At 43.2% G+C, this 16,767-nt stretch overlaps 1 protein-coding gene across 1 annotated transcript in view; it reads right to left on the reverse strand.

Annotated features, from left to right (window-relative positions):
• The window catches only part of TGFBR3 (transforming growth factor beta receptor 3), a 185,861-nt gene that overhangs the window by 102,940 nt on the left and 66,154 nt on the right, over nt 1–16,767 (reverse strand). Inside the window, exon 3 of the mRNA XM_019753067.2 lies at nt 8,413–8,597. Coding sequence (XP_019608626.2) covers nt 8,413–8,597 — 185 coding nt within the window. The remainder of the gene's footprint in view (nt 1–8,412; nt 8,598–16,767) is intronic.

A 16,767-nucleotide genomic window follows, 5' to 3' on the forward strand; every position in this document is an offset into this window, starting at 1 on the left:
AGGACCTGACGGTAAGTTGCTTTAGAGACTGACTGGAGCTCCCCTTGAGAAGCTTGGAGAGAGTTGGAGGAATCATTGGCATGGAGGTGACAACCAAAATCCTGAGAACAGGCAAACCACTTTAAGCAGAGGAGATGGGAAAATAAGGGTCAAGTATTGCACTTCAGTCAAGAACCCCTAAAAAGGAAGGAAGAGCAGCTGGGAAAGAAACAGAAAAACAGATAGAAAGCTAGAAGGAGAACCAAGCTCAGGTAACATCATGAAACCCAAAGAGAGATGCCAGAAAAGGGGGTGCAGAAAAAGGAGCAGAGGAAGAGTTAACAATGGGGAAAGGTGTTATGGAAGCAAGAACTCAGTGACAGGAATTGGGATCCCTGGGTTCCATCCAGCAATGGAACCAATTTCTTCATTGCAGTGAATAAGTGGTCGCCTCACTCCCTGGTTGTGGTCTCTTCTGTAATGTGGTTGGGACTAGATTGCCTCCGGTCCCAGCACCCCATGAGTTGGCCAAAAGGGCATCATCAGGGACTCCCCAGTGATAAGTTAAGGAAAGGAACAGTCACGCTGCAGGGAGGAACGAAGGGAAAGGCAGATACACAGACATTCACTCATTCAAGAGGTGGGATAGGCTAGGAAAAGAGAAATTAAGATGGTGTGGAGAGCTGATTAGCAGGGCCAAGTTCATACATAGACTCTTCACTGGGGGAGAAAGAAAAGTAAAATAATTAAACACGTGTCTACCATTCACAGGAATATTTAGAAAACACAGTGGGGGGGGGGAATGATTGAAAGTAACATAATAACTACTTGTGCAGAATTTGTGTCTTTAAATCAGAGATATTAGCAGTAAATTTCCTTTTATTCTCAAACAAAATGTCAAGACAGCAGATAAGCAATGGAAACAAGAAAGCACAAATTGGCTATCAGGATAGTCTGCACATATCAAACTGGGCATGTGCCCAACCAGCACATCTGGATCTCAGATTTGTAGACCTGCTCCTTACTTTAGTCTATTGCTTTTTAAAATTCTCTCCAAAAAGTTCTAAGGGCAAAGAGTCACATTTTCAAATGCGGAGGGTGCTCCTGAAGAAACATTTTCTAACAACATTTTCAGGAAATTATACAATTTCTTTTTTTTTAAGTCAAGAGAAGTTACCATAGCAACAGTAGTATGGGTCAGGGTTGTAACCCTAACCTCCATAAAGATAAACACCACACAAGCTGGAAAATGCTGCTGCTAGACAAATTTTAGAAGGGGTCAAGGCAGTCTCTTCCCCAGACTAGAGAAGAGGCAATAAGAGAGGCTTTTTCAATCTGTCAGCTCCCAGCCAACAAACAACTTAACCCAGCATTACCTCATACTAAAATGGCAGAGTCTGACCAGGCCCAATCCCTCTGGCGGGGCAGGGGGCTGTGCTTTCCTAGGGCAATTTTATAGCATCTGGACATTACTGTGATAAATGACAGGGTTTAAGCAATGTGGCCAGCCAGCATCTTGGTAGGAACAATGCAACTTCTTTGCTTAGCTTGTCTTCTGATTTGTTTACTAAACCCTGATGTTTACTATTACCACTCTGATTTCTGCTTTCACTTTTTCTAAAATTCACGCTGGGTTTATGGAGAGTTCTTATTTGAGAGTTAGCTGAGTTTCAGATTGAACATCCTGCCCCAGTGTTTTAGAAAACCATCCTCGACTAGCATTGGCCAGTTTTAACTGACTTGCACTGTCCTCTACTGAGACAGCAGCCGGATGTCTAGCTGCCGTCCCGTTCTCACACCTGCTCCTCTGTCTACTTCTGGTACCTTCATACTGCCCAATGGGGTGTGATCATTTAAATTGCATTGAGTATCTTCTTGTGAAGGGACAACTCTTTTTAAATGATGTGGCTGTCCTATTCATTTACGGCCTCCAATCCTATGTGAGAGTCACATTCAGTTGCCTTTCAAGTTAATCAAGTGACTTCCACAGCAACCCTCTAGTGAGGGAACGGAGGGAAGAGAGGCAGAGGGAAAGGGAAGAGAGGGAGAGGCGGAGAGGGCGGCTGAAAAGGGGGGGAAGAGGAGAAAGGGAGGTGGAGGGAGGGGAGAAATGTTTTTTGAGAAATGTGACCCTTGTTGTCAGTGTCACTCTCTGATATATCTGCTGTAGATCTGGGACAAAATGGACAGTTCAGTGGTAATCTTACATGTCATCCTGGGGTGATTTCCAAAGCAACCTCCATTGAAACAAACACCACACAGTGTTTATACATAGAAGGTATTTGTTTAGTACTAACTGCATTTCACCAATATCCAGTGTCTGTGGGAGGGGCTTGACACTTGCTTAGACATACTACCTGTAAGATCTCTGAAACATAAATAGCCTTCAGTTTGTTTTGTTTTCTGCTTCCACAAAGGACTAGCATTGGGAAGTCTTTCATGAATAACAGCAGAGGCAAAAAACGCCCCAGATATAGAAGGAATGCAGCCAGTGTGCGCTCGTGTTCGTTTGCTATTTTTGCTCTTGCACATGCACTCCCCAAAAAGCTAGTCTTGAAATTTTGTATTAGTTCTTTTAGTGGTGATAGGTAAACGTGAGAACACACAACCATTCTCCCCACCCGCCGCACTGGTGTGTCTATATTTTAATAACTGAGGGGGAGGGGGACAAGAGAAGATGTCCACCTGCTAATACTGTAGAAACAGGGGAAAGACTACATCTAGATAGATAGGTAAGTAGGTAGGTAGTAGGAATCTCCAAAAGTGTTTAATCCCTGAACTGCTAGAGTCCTCAGCGTAAGCAAAAAAGATGTCAAATCAGATGGCAAAATCCACATACTGAAGGTGTTGTATTTCATTCACAGCAGGAAGAGTCTCTAAATGTGCTTCTTCTCCCTTATCACACAGTTCAAGCAAGTTTGGTTACAAGAAGTGGATCAGAAGCAGAGGACAGGTGAGTTACTTTTGTGAAGGCCGCTGAAAGCCTCATGGGGGGAAGGAGGAGAGGAAAATAATCAAGTCAGGAGGTGGCATTTAGTGTGAGGAGTACCAGTCCCATAGAGTGCAAGGGTTCCTGAGCTCAGCCCTGCATTTTATAATTATTGACACCTGATGTGATAATCTCCGAAACCCAAAAGGAAAAAACAGATACTGCCACACACAGATCAACCTTAACACTGCCGCAAAGTCACAAGGGAGGGAATGAAAAGGGACTCCGAACACTGGGAAAAGCTATCACATGAGCCTACGCACAAAACCCCAACCTTGGGGAGGTGACGTGCTGGATCACCTAGCAGATAGAGCCAACGGAGACTGGACAAGGTAAGGGCTGCAAGTAAAAGGGAAGTGGACTGGAAGTGTGGGGAAAGCTTGGACTGTTGGGTCCAACAGACCCGGCGCAGAAGAGGGCTGCAGGACCCGTCCGCTGTGCCAGCCTCCTCCCCCTTTCAGGCTGATGCGGGCTGGCAGACAGAAGACAAGTGCAGGGCAGGGGCCTGGCCCACAGAAAGCACGGCCACCACCCCTACCTGGCTCTTCCTGTTACCTGAGGGGTAAAGGAGCCGTTCAGAGGCAAGCAGAACAGTTGGCACTTTAGATGTGCTTATTTCCTTCTCTTTTTCCCGATTGTGATATTTCCTGTCCTCAGAAAGAACCAGGAAACGGACAACTTTATGCCACAGTCCTCAGAGAAGGTCCAGAGTAAAACTGACTCGGAGCCACATGTGTGATTAACCACACATCCCATTTGGCCCTGCCTGCCAAGAAGCTTTGAGCCAAATTTCAAACTCAATCATACCAACCACATTAACCCATATGGCTAACAAACTACACTTTTCTTTTTCCTTTTGTCCTCATTTTGCTTTTCTGCTTACACTGTTGGTCTGTCTATTGTTGTAAGCCCATCCCAAATCCTGTTTTTGGAATGAGGCAGAGAATAAGCAAATGCATGAAAGCGAGGAGGGTTTGGAGCTTTCTGACACTCAAGTTATTAAACCTGGCCCCTTTCCCAAGACAATGGAGGCTCCAGGTCCTCACTCCACCCCTACAGCCAGTCACTGGCACACCCATTAACAGTCGCTCTTTTAATGTCAAAACAAGTACATAAATTTAAACGCCCATATCTTTTACAGGCATACTCAGAGATACTGCACGTTCCGTTCCAGACCACCGCAATAAAGTGAGTGGTAATCTTTTTGCTGGTGGAGGATCTGTGAAAAATGTAACATCTGTGAAGCACGATAAAGCCAAGCGCAATGAAACAAGGTCTGCTATATACACTACGTAATGCTAACCAGAGGCTTATCCTCAGCAGCTTTTCATAATGAGCAAGCAATTAGGTAGATCGGAAATAGAAAAGACCCATCACCACATAAAAGCAGGTCACAATATAAATTAGATGATAGGAAGCAAAATTGTTGCCATTCCAGCAACTAATGAAAGTATGTGACTGTAAACAAGCCAGTGGTGGTGCTATAACCCTTCTGGGGAATTAGAAACCACCCTGAGGGGCCAAACTGACAGAGGGTGAGGGGTGAGGGGTGCATTTCACTTTGAAGTCAAAGAGTACAAGGAGCTGGTTTTAGAGGATGAGACCGGCCTGCTTATTCTAAAAGACAGAGCTGATTTCTCAAGGCTGTTTACCCTCTTCTGCCCTCCTCTGTTGCCAGAGTCTTTTTCCAGTTTCCTGTTCCCTTCCAAGGCTGTTGTTTCCAAAACCAGTGATTACAAATGAGAGGTGTGGTTTCAGATGAAAAATACAACTATAGGTCTGCGCTGTCCTGATGAGAACCAAGCAGCGAGGCCAATGGCAAAACAGGGCTTTGCCACAGAAGGCTCTATGTACACTACTGTTAACAAGTGAGTCCTCACACAAATTCTCTGCTGGCCTGTAAAAGTATTTATCTAACTTAAATGTAATTGTTTCTCCAAATCTTGTCAACCTGAGGTAGTTATTGCTTCCAGGTGAAGGCTGTCCCCTCCACCACACAGGAAAAGCAGCAGCCTCATGTCAGCTGAAGAACACCTTAAGGTGCCTGCGATGTAGGAAGTTAGTAAAATGTTAGAGACGGATGATTTATAATAGGTCTTAATGCTGATCATGCACCAATAACCAGCCAAGGGGAAATAGGGTTGATTTAGCAATCCCCTCACATTTAAGGAGGACATCACAAAAAATAACTACAGCGGTCATCAGTCAAGCTCAATTATGGCTTGGAACCAGGAGGGCATTCCTTATGCTAATTTATAAGCAACAACATTTATCATTTCATTTTGAAAAATATTTTCCTTTAACACCCAGTAGAGACACCCACAAAGGCTGCCTCTGGTCCTCCCACTACTGCCCTGAAAACAGATTGGCTGTGATTTTTAACACAGACATATAATAGCATATCTATAAAAATCAAATTACCAAGGAAGAATAACAGAAATAGTTGGGTAAATTTAGGTTGGAGGACCAATCTTGGTATAAAAAAAAAATGAATACAGTTAAGGTAAACTTTACAAGCTAATTAGAAATATTGGCAGGTCAAGTTATTGTTTAAATAGCTTTCCTGAGATAAAATCCACATACTATAAAATTTACCCATTTAAAGTATAAGTCAGTGGGTTTTAGTATACTGACATTTATCCATGGCATTTAGTATATTCAGTTGGGAACCATCACCACAATTTAATTTTAGAACACTAGTCCCCTGCAAAAGAAACCCTGTATGTACCCATTAGCAGTCAACCCCCATTTCTCCCTTCTATCCTCCAGCCCTAAGCAGCCAGTAATTTACTTTCTATCACTATAAACTTGTCTATTCTGGATATTTCATCTAAATGGAATCATAGATGAAATGTCGTCTTTTGTCTCTGTCTTCTTTCTCTTAGTTTTCAAGGTTCATTCATGTTGTTGTATGTTATCAGTATGTCATTCATTTTTATTGCTGAATGATATTCCTGTGTATGCATAGACCACATTTGATTTATCCATTCATCGGTTGATGGACATTCGGATTGTTTCCACTTTTTGACTAGTATGAATAATGCTTCTATGAACATTTGTGGACAAACTTTGGTATAGACATATGTTTTCATTTCTCTTGAGTACATTTGACTTAGGAATGGAATTGCTGGGTCATATGGTTCAAATGATTTTTAAAAACTGTTCGCACAGCTGCCGTAATGTATCTCCACAGTCATATCTGAAGAAAGTGAGAGAGATTTAATATTTCTCCACCTCCCTCTTACCACCCACAAACAAACTCTTTCATTCTCTCTGTCGTGGCCTGATGTCCTCTACACTCACTGCTGATGTCCTCTACACTCACTCCGTACACATCAAACACTCTGAGGTCCACTACAGGAGAGCAGCTCAGGGCCAGATGGAATTTCCAAAGATCACTTATCCCAACATCTTGTTTTCAAACAGGACTGAACTACAGCCATCTAATTCCTAAAAGTCCCCAAAGAAGGAAAGAACGCAATTTCCCTTAGTTGCCTCGTCTCAGAAATATCTTCAAATCACTAAGCCAAAATCATATACATATTAATACTATATAAATACTGAAGAAAGAAGAAGAACAGTCAGATTTTGAAAGAAACTTTAGAGACTATCCTCCACAGGCTCTTCCTTTACTCCTCACTGACGCACTATGTCGCTGATGGCTGCTAATTTTATGTATCTTCAGTACTGCCATGTCCTCAAAGGAATTCCAGTCAATACAAATGTGGGAGAGCTCTGTTGTCCAATAGTCTTATGTGAATCTATTTTCAGAGTCAACAACGGTACCGCACAATTTAACATCCAGCATGTGCTGCTATTGCTGCTTCTGTTAGAGCTCGAACTTTCTCTTCTTTCTTGGTTCCTCTGAGAAGCATATATAAAATGAGTAATTACTGCTGCGAAAGAATTGCTGGAGTCAGCAACACTTCATAGGAACTGCATTTCCTCCTCTTCTCCTTTCCCTCCCACCACAAATTCTCCCCCATAAGTTAAGAATTAAAGACATATTACTGGGATAAAGAAATCTGACCTGAAATATGTGTTGCAGCTACAATGGCACGCAACCAAGACTATTAACAATAATTTCCAGTGTAGCTGGAAAGGTTAGACGATTTGTCTTTGAAATGAGCCAACGCTGCACACTTTCACAAGATTAAAATCAGTTTGCTTTTCCTTCTGGACACCTTGCCTCTCCTATTTCTACTCCCCCAAAAGGCAGAGTGGGTGAAGCACACAAACAAATGGTTCTGGCAGTTAACCTTCTTGCCCAGAAGAAAACTCAAAGATAAATTCCGTTCTGCATCAGTTTTCGTGCACTTCACTGTGATCAGAATTTTTTTCTGGTTTCTCTCTCCCAGGAGAGAGAATACTTGAGTGATAACATTTCTGACAGACAGAAGCTTAGAAATAGAAAGAATGACAACTGTGTGTCATCTTGTAAAAAGTATGATGACCATTCGCCCACAATCTAGGTCATTTCTGAGCCACAGGAAAAAGGAGGCCATTTCTCTCTTAATGTTAGTTTTAAAACTCATTCTCTTAACTCACTTGACCTTGGACAAGTAAGTTATCTCTGCACCAGCCTGTCACCTGTAAAATGAGGATAATAACAGGACTTCATAAAGTAAATACACAAGTGCTTCCAACAGTGGGAAGAGAGTAAATACTGAGTCACTAGAATCATCCTCCCCAAAACCACCACTACCCTGTTTCCCCGAAAATGAGACCTAGCTGGACAATCAGCTCTAATGTGTCTTTTGGAGCAAAAATTAATATAAGACCCAGTATTATATATTATATCATATTATTTTATACCTGGTCTTATAGTAAAATAATACTGGGTCTTATAATAATTTTTCTTCCAAAAGATGCATTAGAGCTGATTGTCCAGCTAGGTCTTATTTTGGGGGAAACACGGTATCTTCAAGAAGCTGCCTGGATAGCATAAGGAGCTACTATCCCCAGGGATTTTCATGCAAGTACAAAATATTGCCATCTTTATTCCAGAGTGTTCCCTTTTCCCTACTTAACTTGCAGGAGCAATAGGTTCATAAGACAAAGCAAAGAAAGAAGCAAGACAGGACACAGGAAGAGATGGGAAAGGCATTTTACAATTACAGAGAAATGGCACCTAATTTTGTTTTTTCACAGCCATGTTTAAAAGATGAAATTCTTGAGAACATTCTTTCCAATATGGGGGGCCAGAAAAGTTAAAAAGCCATGAAATCTCTAGAGAGAGACATCCTCGAGTTGCCCAGACCAGAGAGCAACCTGTTACTTGAAATCTTCCTCTGTCCAGTGTATGGCGTGTCCTCCTCCCCACGTACATTCATATATGAGCATCCTTGTTAGACTCAGAATGAAAAACAAAAGACTCTTCGTTCAGAAAAGTGTCTTTACAAACTCAGAGGGGCAATGGGTAGAAAGCTGGCACCTGTGCCTACCTGTCTCGGTGGCTGGCCAGGGCCCTGGTCAGCGGTACGGAGGTTCAGGACGTGCACCTCCTGTGGCAGCCCTGTCGTGCCTCTGCTGGCACAGCCTGACAAGACGGTGAAGCTCTCCATTAAGGCCTGGACCGGATGGGAGGCATTGACGGGCGACAGTTCACACTGGGCGCTGGGCTCTGGACCTGCAGAGGGAATCACAAGCGGGAACCCCTCAGAAACCGCAATCGATTGTGCCACGATTAAATTGATTGTTCCGGATGGTCAAGCCACTGCTAGCCCACCAGAGAGGAGTCTTTCCAGGTGAGTTGTTTCCAGAACTAAATGGCAGAAAAGTTAGCCTATTCTTCTAAAACCCAATCTCTGAAATTCCTTTTGGATGATTTTAATGTGTATTTGATTATTTACATTCCCTTCTGGATGTACAAGTCATGAACGTATTCCTCTGGATGGAGGAAACCTCCCAATTGACATCTGTGTTCAATTCTTCCTTCCTCTCTTAGAAGAAAGCCAGAGATAAATGACATAAACTGCCTAAAGCCCCAACAATATTATGCATCAATAATATTAAACACCTAAAATCGTACCCCCAAAAAAGTATAAGATGCAGTTCCTACTTTTTAATTGCCACCCCTTCTTAGAGAAAGCAAAACAAACTTGATGCAATGAGTGGAGGAAATGGGGCTAACGCTGTAAAGTTTGGGCCAGTGGTCAGAAAAATTCTTCCAAGAGAGATAGGGTGTGAACAGAGCCTCAGATAGAAAAAGGAGAACCCTGGTCAAACTTGGCTCTTGCTTCTTCGTTCACCCTTTCTCTAATCAATCAGACTGTAAACCCTAAACCCCTTCACTTATCTCCATCTGTACCTCCTGTAGCCCTCACTGTCTCTGTCCCCAGACAGCTGCAGGTATTCCTAAAAGAAGCCCCAGGTGTCAAGCTCTCCAAGCCACCTTCCATATAAGCATTGCCCACCTAACCCAGGGGTGCTCAACTCAATGGTTATTCCAAATGCAAAAGCCTGACCCTTTAAACTCGCAAACAGGCCCTGTCCCTGGAACACTGCTGGCCTTGAGAATAAAGCCCGAGCTCCTTAACCTGGCACCCAAGGCTTTTCTTAATCTAGCCAACTCCTATCTCTCCAACCCCACGCCTCCCCACTCCAGCAACACCAGTTGCCTTAATGGTCTCCAAACACACCGTGATGTTTCTCAACTCCATGTCTTTATTCAAGCTTGTTCCCTTTGCCCAAATTCCTCTTCCACTCTAACTTCATCTCCACAACACCCCAGACTGGGGGAGGTACTCATTGTCTGTCCTCTTATAATCTCTCTGCCCATCTCTGCTGTTTCATTTTCCATACTATAACCGTCAGTTTAAATACCTGTCTTTGCCAGTCCAGTGTGACCTCCCTGATGGCTGTGGGTTACTCATCTTTGTATCCTCCGCACCCATCACAGTGCCTGGCTCAGAAAATATTTGTTAAATAATCACTGAGCTTAAAAAAAAAAAAAAAAAAATTGCCACTTTTGTGATTAGGGCCCCATTCCAGGGACTTGGATTGGCTATAAGGAACTGATGTGGGAAACAGATTGCTACAATGATGTGAGGTACACACATTTCACATTGGCTAGATTGATAGAGACATTCAGGAAGAAGGGGAACCTTCGATACTTAAACCTCACACACCTCTGTGCTTTGGTGTTATCCACCCCCCATTTGATAGCTGGAAAGACTGGGGCTTGAACATACAGTGTCCACTAAACCTCGGTCTTCCAAATGGAACCCGATGAAAAACCTGAGTGCACTCCCATTAGTTCATCCTGACTTCTGCATAATAAAGACAGTCTCCAGGATTGCAGTTCTGGTCTAACTGCAAATGCCCTTCAGAACCCGCAGGCCTGTACCCCGTCTGCTAGCCCATAAGCAGACACGCTGCCTGGTGTGTGTGCCAATTCTATTTCAGAACTCATGGAAATTATCTAGGCTGATAATAGTTATCTGGTCTGAAATGAAGTATGTACCTTCTCAAATAATCACTGCCGCCCTTTCTATTACTGCACTGTGCCCCGCTGCTTTCTGAGAAAGAGACGTAGTGAAGAAAGATGTCACGGCAGCCAAGGCAGAATGTACTGAATGTACGATTCCCTGAAGGCCCCCTCACAGGGCAAACAGTGTGAGCAGGTGGGCCTGCTCTGTGCTGCTCCCCCTCCGGCCTTCACCAGCCGTGGTGGGTATGTCTGGTGAATTTCACACCCCAAAGCTCCAGAGAAAGTCTCCTACTCCTACTCAATTCTGGGGACACACAGTGGCTATTGCTACCCACACTGAAAAACCCTTCTGATTTGGTTTCATAGGCTCCTGCCATGAATTTGCCATTATCGCAAATCAGGCACATATAAAAATACTTTTCAGTTCCATTTTTGTATGTATGTGCAAAGCTCTGACTGGGCTGTAGTTCTACCCGAAACACGTCTGCAAAAAGGCTTGCAATCTGCTTGACTTGTCCTCCTCCTGACCATGCCACCATCACCCATCAGGGTTCTTAAATCAGTACACTGCTCATCTCCACTAGGGTGGGAGCGAACACACTGGAAATAAATCAGAGGATAAGATCTTACACAAAGATGGAGGGAAGCAGAGAAGGGACGTCCCCAGTGCTGAGGATGAGCCTGGAATCTATTTTCTCTGTCCTGCCACAGTCCAGGACCGACAGACCGCCACTTTATGGGCTGCAGCACCAGCCAAGGTTTATACAAGTCAGTCCAAGGTCAAAGAAAGAAGAAAACAATGCACAGGCATACTCTGATCAAGTGACCGGATAGCTGCTCTTTATAGAGACCCACTGGGGTCAATTTTTAAACAGACTCAGTATAGAGTATCCCTCTCCATTGGACACACTAGAGTGGTATTTGGTTTTTGAGGTTCCTTATTGAAATTTTTTCCTCCACGTTTAAAAAAGAAAAAAGTTGGGGTGGCCAGATGTCTCAGTTGGTTAGAGCGCGAGCTCTGAACAACAGGGTTGCCAATTCAATTCCCACATGGAACAGTAAGCTGCACCCTCCACAACTAGACTGAAGACAATGAGCTGCCTCTGAGCTGCCGGAAGGTGGCCGGATGGCTCAGTTGGTTAGAGCATAAGCTCTCAACAACAAGGTTGTCAGTTCCCGCATGGGATGGTGGGCTGCACCCCCTGCAACTAAAGATTGAAATGGCAATACTGTTCCCCAATATTCCCCAATAAAATTTTTTTAAAAAGAAAAAAGTTCCAACATATGATTAAGCTATCCTTAAGCCAAAAAGACCAGAAAAATCAGGAATTGTCCACCTCCATCCCCAAGAGTATACAAGAAATGGTGAGTTCAACAGTTCAACACATAATGTCATTCTGGTCTAATAAAATAAATTGCTCCCATTTATAAGTGTTCACTGTGGCTGGGCTGGGCAGTGCTAGGTACTATACATCCTTCCAACACCATAAGGAGGCAGTATTATCCCCATTTAGAAGAAAAGGAAAATAAGCTCAATAAACTTAACCATCTCCGTCACCCAAGGCCTCGGCCTCAGACTTGCCTCCAAGGACAACATGGTGAAATTTTTCATTTAAACATGTTGGACCCAGAGGGGTTCACTGGTGAATTCTACCAACCAACATTTAAGAAAAAAAATCATAGCAATTCTCTGCAATCTCTTTCAGAAGATAGAAGCAAAGGGAATATTCAATCCATGAGGTCAGCGTGACCTCAATACCAAACCAGACAAAAACATTGCAAGAAAAGAAAACTACAGGCCAATATCTCTTATGAACATAGATGCAAAAATCCTCAACAAAATATTAACAAATCAAATCCAACAATGTATAAAAAGAATTATATGCCACAACCAACTAGGATTTATCCCGGGTATGCAAGACTGCTTCAATGTCCAAAAATCAATTAATGTAATCCATTGCATCAACTGGCTAAAGAAGAAAAGAACAAAAAAAAAATCACATGATCATACTGATAGATGCAGAAAAAGCATTTGACAAAATCTAATAGTCAATTCATGATTTGAAAAAAAAAACACACAAAAAAAAACCCGTCAGCAAACTAGGAATAAATGGGCACTTTCTCAACCAGGTAAAGAACATGTACAAAAACCTACAGCTAATATTATATTATACTTAATGGTGAGAAACTAGAAGCTTTCTCACTAAGATCATTTATAAGGCAAAGCTAATGCTTCCATTCAAGTCCTGCTAATGCTTACAGCTAGGTAGGGCCATATGACCAATTTCTGGCTAACAAGATATAATCAGAGGTGATATATGCAATATATGCTGACAGGAATGAAATGTCTTCTTCTGACCTTTCATCTTTTCTGTTGGCTGGAATACAGATGTGATGGGTAGAGCTAGAGCAGCCATATTGGGCCATAAGATGGATGCGACATCCTGAATCAGGCAAAGCAATAAAACAGAAGTTGCCCTTGATGAACCTGGACCTGTTAGGTCAGCTCTGGACTGCTTCTTTTCATATGAAACACAGGTAAATTTTTCTTTTATTCAAGACAACATTATTTTGGATTTTCTGAAGCCTCCACATATAAGGTTTCCTCCAGGAATAGTTTCCCCACTATTCCTGTTCCTCTCCCCTGCCTAAGTTTCTCTTACCTCACTTACTACATTAGATACGCATTTTTTTATACTCTCATAGTACTCTCTATTTCTCTTCACTGCACTTCATGTGCCTATACTTGTATAATTTATTTATGCAATTATTTAATGTCTGCATACACCCAAAGACTGCAAACACCACAAGAGAATGGCATCTGATCCTTCTGCTTATTGCTTTATCCCTTATCCCAGCATAATGTCTGGTACACAGCATGCACTCAAATATTAATGATGGAAGGGTGGTGGGAGAGGAAAGGGGAAAGAACCACGAGGTGATCCATGCTGAAAGGATTTCATACCAATAGGAGACCCTATCTAGAGTTCTTCCTTTCACTCTTTACCAAGTAGCCAAAGTATCAATCTTGTACTAAAGAAAAAAAACATCAATCATGAAATAAAGGAGGTGGCATTTTGGGTTGCTAAGAATCAAGTTCCAGTTGGGGCTTCCCCATCCTCAAATGTCACAGAAGACAAAAATGCAACCCCTGTTTCCGTCCTTTCATCCCAAACAGTCTTTTGGCAAAGCCCTTTTCTCCAGGTGCCTCTCCCATCTGTACACCATGCCCCAGCCTCGTCCTGCTACCTCCTGAGTCCGCCCCAAGCCTTCCTGCCCCTCTCCCGCAGCCACAGCCCACTCCCATCCTACCCCCATTCACTTCATCGTGGTTTCTTCTGCAGTCTGCCCACACAATGCCAGACCCATCTCCAGTAGGAAAAACTTCTACCTGAGAACAAGGTGATCCAACCCCCAGCCTCTAACATACATACCTGAGGGAACAAGGCAGCCATGATTCTCGCCTGACCATCAAGGGGCCCTAGTGTGGCGCTTGACAGCCACAAACATGCTCTGAAATCCTGTCTGACTCATCTGCTCAGTTTTGCGGTGACCTGTCAGCCCTGAAGCTGCTAGTTTAGGCGCTCACTGACAGCTTCAGAAGGCTGGGAGTTTCTCTTGTGGCCACTGCTGGAAACCCACAGCCCTTCCTTCCCTGAGCAATCTCTTCCTCATAGTCAACAACAAGTGAACAACACGCTCTGGTGATGATGCTAATCTACGACAAAGGACCAACCGGGGCACAGATGACAGGGAAAGAAACGCTGACTGAAAGCACCAATATCATAAACACACACTCCTGTTAACCTTGCACCATGCTTTCTAATTAAAAAGCATTTTACAGATATTTTACTATCTGAAGACTCAGAGAAACTCTGTAAAGTGAGTAGAACAGATGTTATCCCACCGTAATAAGTAAACTGTTGCAAGCCACAGAGCTCCTTGCATATTTGGGTCAAACGCTTCCTGACGTAAGCATACAGGCTCACCTCCATTCCTCACTGTTGCCTCCCAATCTGGATATTCCTGTTTCATCTGGGCATCGAGGACACACCCTGTCCAGGATTCTTTGGGAATAATTCCCAAAGTCTACCTTTCTCTTGGTCTCAAAGTCTGACCTGCGTTTATCCTTCTCCACTGGCTACTCTAACCTCAAAATTTTGCTGAGTATTGCGTTTTGTTTCACCTGTCTTCCTCCCTCCTAACCTGAAGTCAGATGCTGTATTTCCTGCTCAGTACACCCTCCTCGACCAGGGTAGACACACAGCCTCTATTTGCCCCCAAGTTGCTACTTCTATTGACTAAAAACATTTACTGACCTGCAGACAGCACAGATTCAAGTAAACCCTTTGGTGAGAAATTCAGCAGGTGGTGTAAACCAAGGGGCCTCCATCACAAAGCAGGTCCCCAGGGCAACACAGTGAAGCACATGGTGGTACCTAGGGCTTCACCTCTTGTGAGAAGGGTTTAGTTGTTAATGCATAAGGTTATCATGCACCTTCTCTGGGCCACAAGCTATGCACATATTGTTTCCAATCCTCGTAACACTGCACAGTGTTAATATTCCCATTTTAGAGTGGTGGGAACTGGGTCTCAGTGGTGGGAACTGGCTAAGTAACTTGCCAAAGGTCAAGGGCCTCCCGTAAGTGGCAGGATGGGATTCGAACCTGAGTTTCTCAGACTGCAGATCCAAGCTCTTCCCATGACCAGGCACTGCCTTCTTCTACCCTTCATTTTAAAGTCCTTCACCTCTGAACGCACTTACTGGCCAACCATACACATTAATTCATGTCCGATAAAAAAATAAAATAAAATAAACTGCTTGGTTCACACTTGACTCAAAAGACTTCCTAAGTTTAATGAGAAAGCACAAACTCATTTCTCATTTTACTAAATGTCTTCTTCGTCTTTCTCACTAATGCTTGCTTATCTCCACACATGGGAAATGTTCCTAAGATCTGGCTGTAACATCAATGTCTAACTTCCCAGTTCCACTTAAAGAAAAAAAAAAATGCAAATGGACTCACCCTTTCATTATGTCCTTTTGCTACAACACAGCATTCCAATCTCAGTTACAGAACCCCCACATCCACACTGGCTGCAAGCCAGCCCTGAGACTTGACATAATGCAGACAAAGCATTTGGGAACAGATGCATTTGCTGCACACACGTTAAATTTAATCTGTCCCAAAAGAAATTAATATCACACCTCATGCAACATGGAGTAAAATACTGGGGGGGAGGGATAGTTATTGTTTGGGGGAGGATATAGTAAGTCATTTTCACATTTAATAAATGTGATCCTTAAGTATTCTAAATACCAATGCATACTAAGTTGACACAAACATCTGGTACCTATTCCACATAATTTCCAGCACACTGATTCCCCGTATCACCCAGAGTACTAATGAGGAGCGTGTGTTCAGCTGTAATAAAAGTAGTAAAGATGCAGAGGGAATCAAGGGGTAATATTATAGCCTGGGACCAAGACATTGCAGTGAGGAGATTTTATTCCAACAACACCATTGGCTAATAAGGGTTTCTGTTATTGTCCCACAGGGAATTCTGCAATGCTGTCAGCTGCAAAGAGGGACAAACTCCCACAGACTGTGGAACTGGGCACTGCACGATCTATTCTGCCTGAGCTGAAAATCCCTTCTACCCCCATGGGATGCAAGAATCTGTAAGAAAGGGCACTCGAGATGATTTCCCAGCCAATAGCACAACCTGCCTCTAATTGAGCTTTATGAGAGGGAATATGACAAACACCAGGATATGATGCAAAAGCAAAGCTCCAAGAAAAAACACCTGGAAGGCCATGAGCTCAAGAGGGCCTGCAGTGTACACAACATATGCTCATGTTTATACCATATCAAATTACAACTCATTGGAGCTACAGCCCCTTGGGGATAGAGCTGCGGAATGTACCACTATTAAAATCCAAAGGGGGCCCTCCTACCACAGCCCCCACCTGGGGTTTTCAACAATAAAACTTGGCTTAAGGCTGAAGCTTATCCCTGGTAGGAAAAACACAGAAGAGTCCTAAAACCTCTAATATGGATTTCTCAGAAACAAAACAGCCAGATTTTTCTACAGCACAACTCCTTAAGCTTACCATATCCTAGTTTCTTTCGTGCTCCAAGTGGTATCTAAATCTAAACCTTCCTCTTGACAAACCAACCCTCTTCCAAGAAGTCAACCACCAACTTGTTTGGCCAAAAGCCAGGGCATATTTTTATATTGTTGTGTTGAAACCATGGTGCACCCATGTTGGAGAATTTCCTGTGTTCAAGTGTGTTTTTCAATGTTCAAAAGGAAACAATGGGCAGAGCTTCTTTAGGAATCTACATTCTCAAAGTGTTGGACA

The sequence above is a fragment of the Rhinolophus sinicus genome, linkage group LG06, assembly GCF_036562045.2.
Source record: "Rhinolophus sinicus isolate RSC01 linkage group LG06, ASM3656204v1, whole genome shotgun sequence".
NCBI lineage: Eukaryota > Metazoa > Chordata > Mammalia > Chiroptera > Rhinolophidae > Rhinolophus > Rhinolophus sinicus.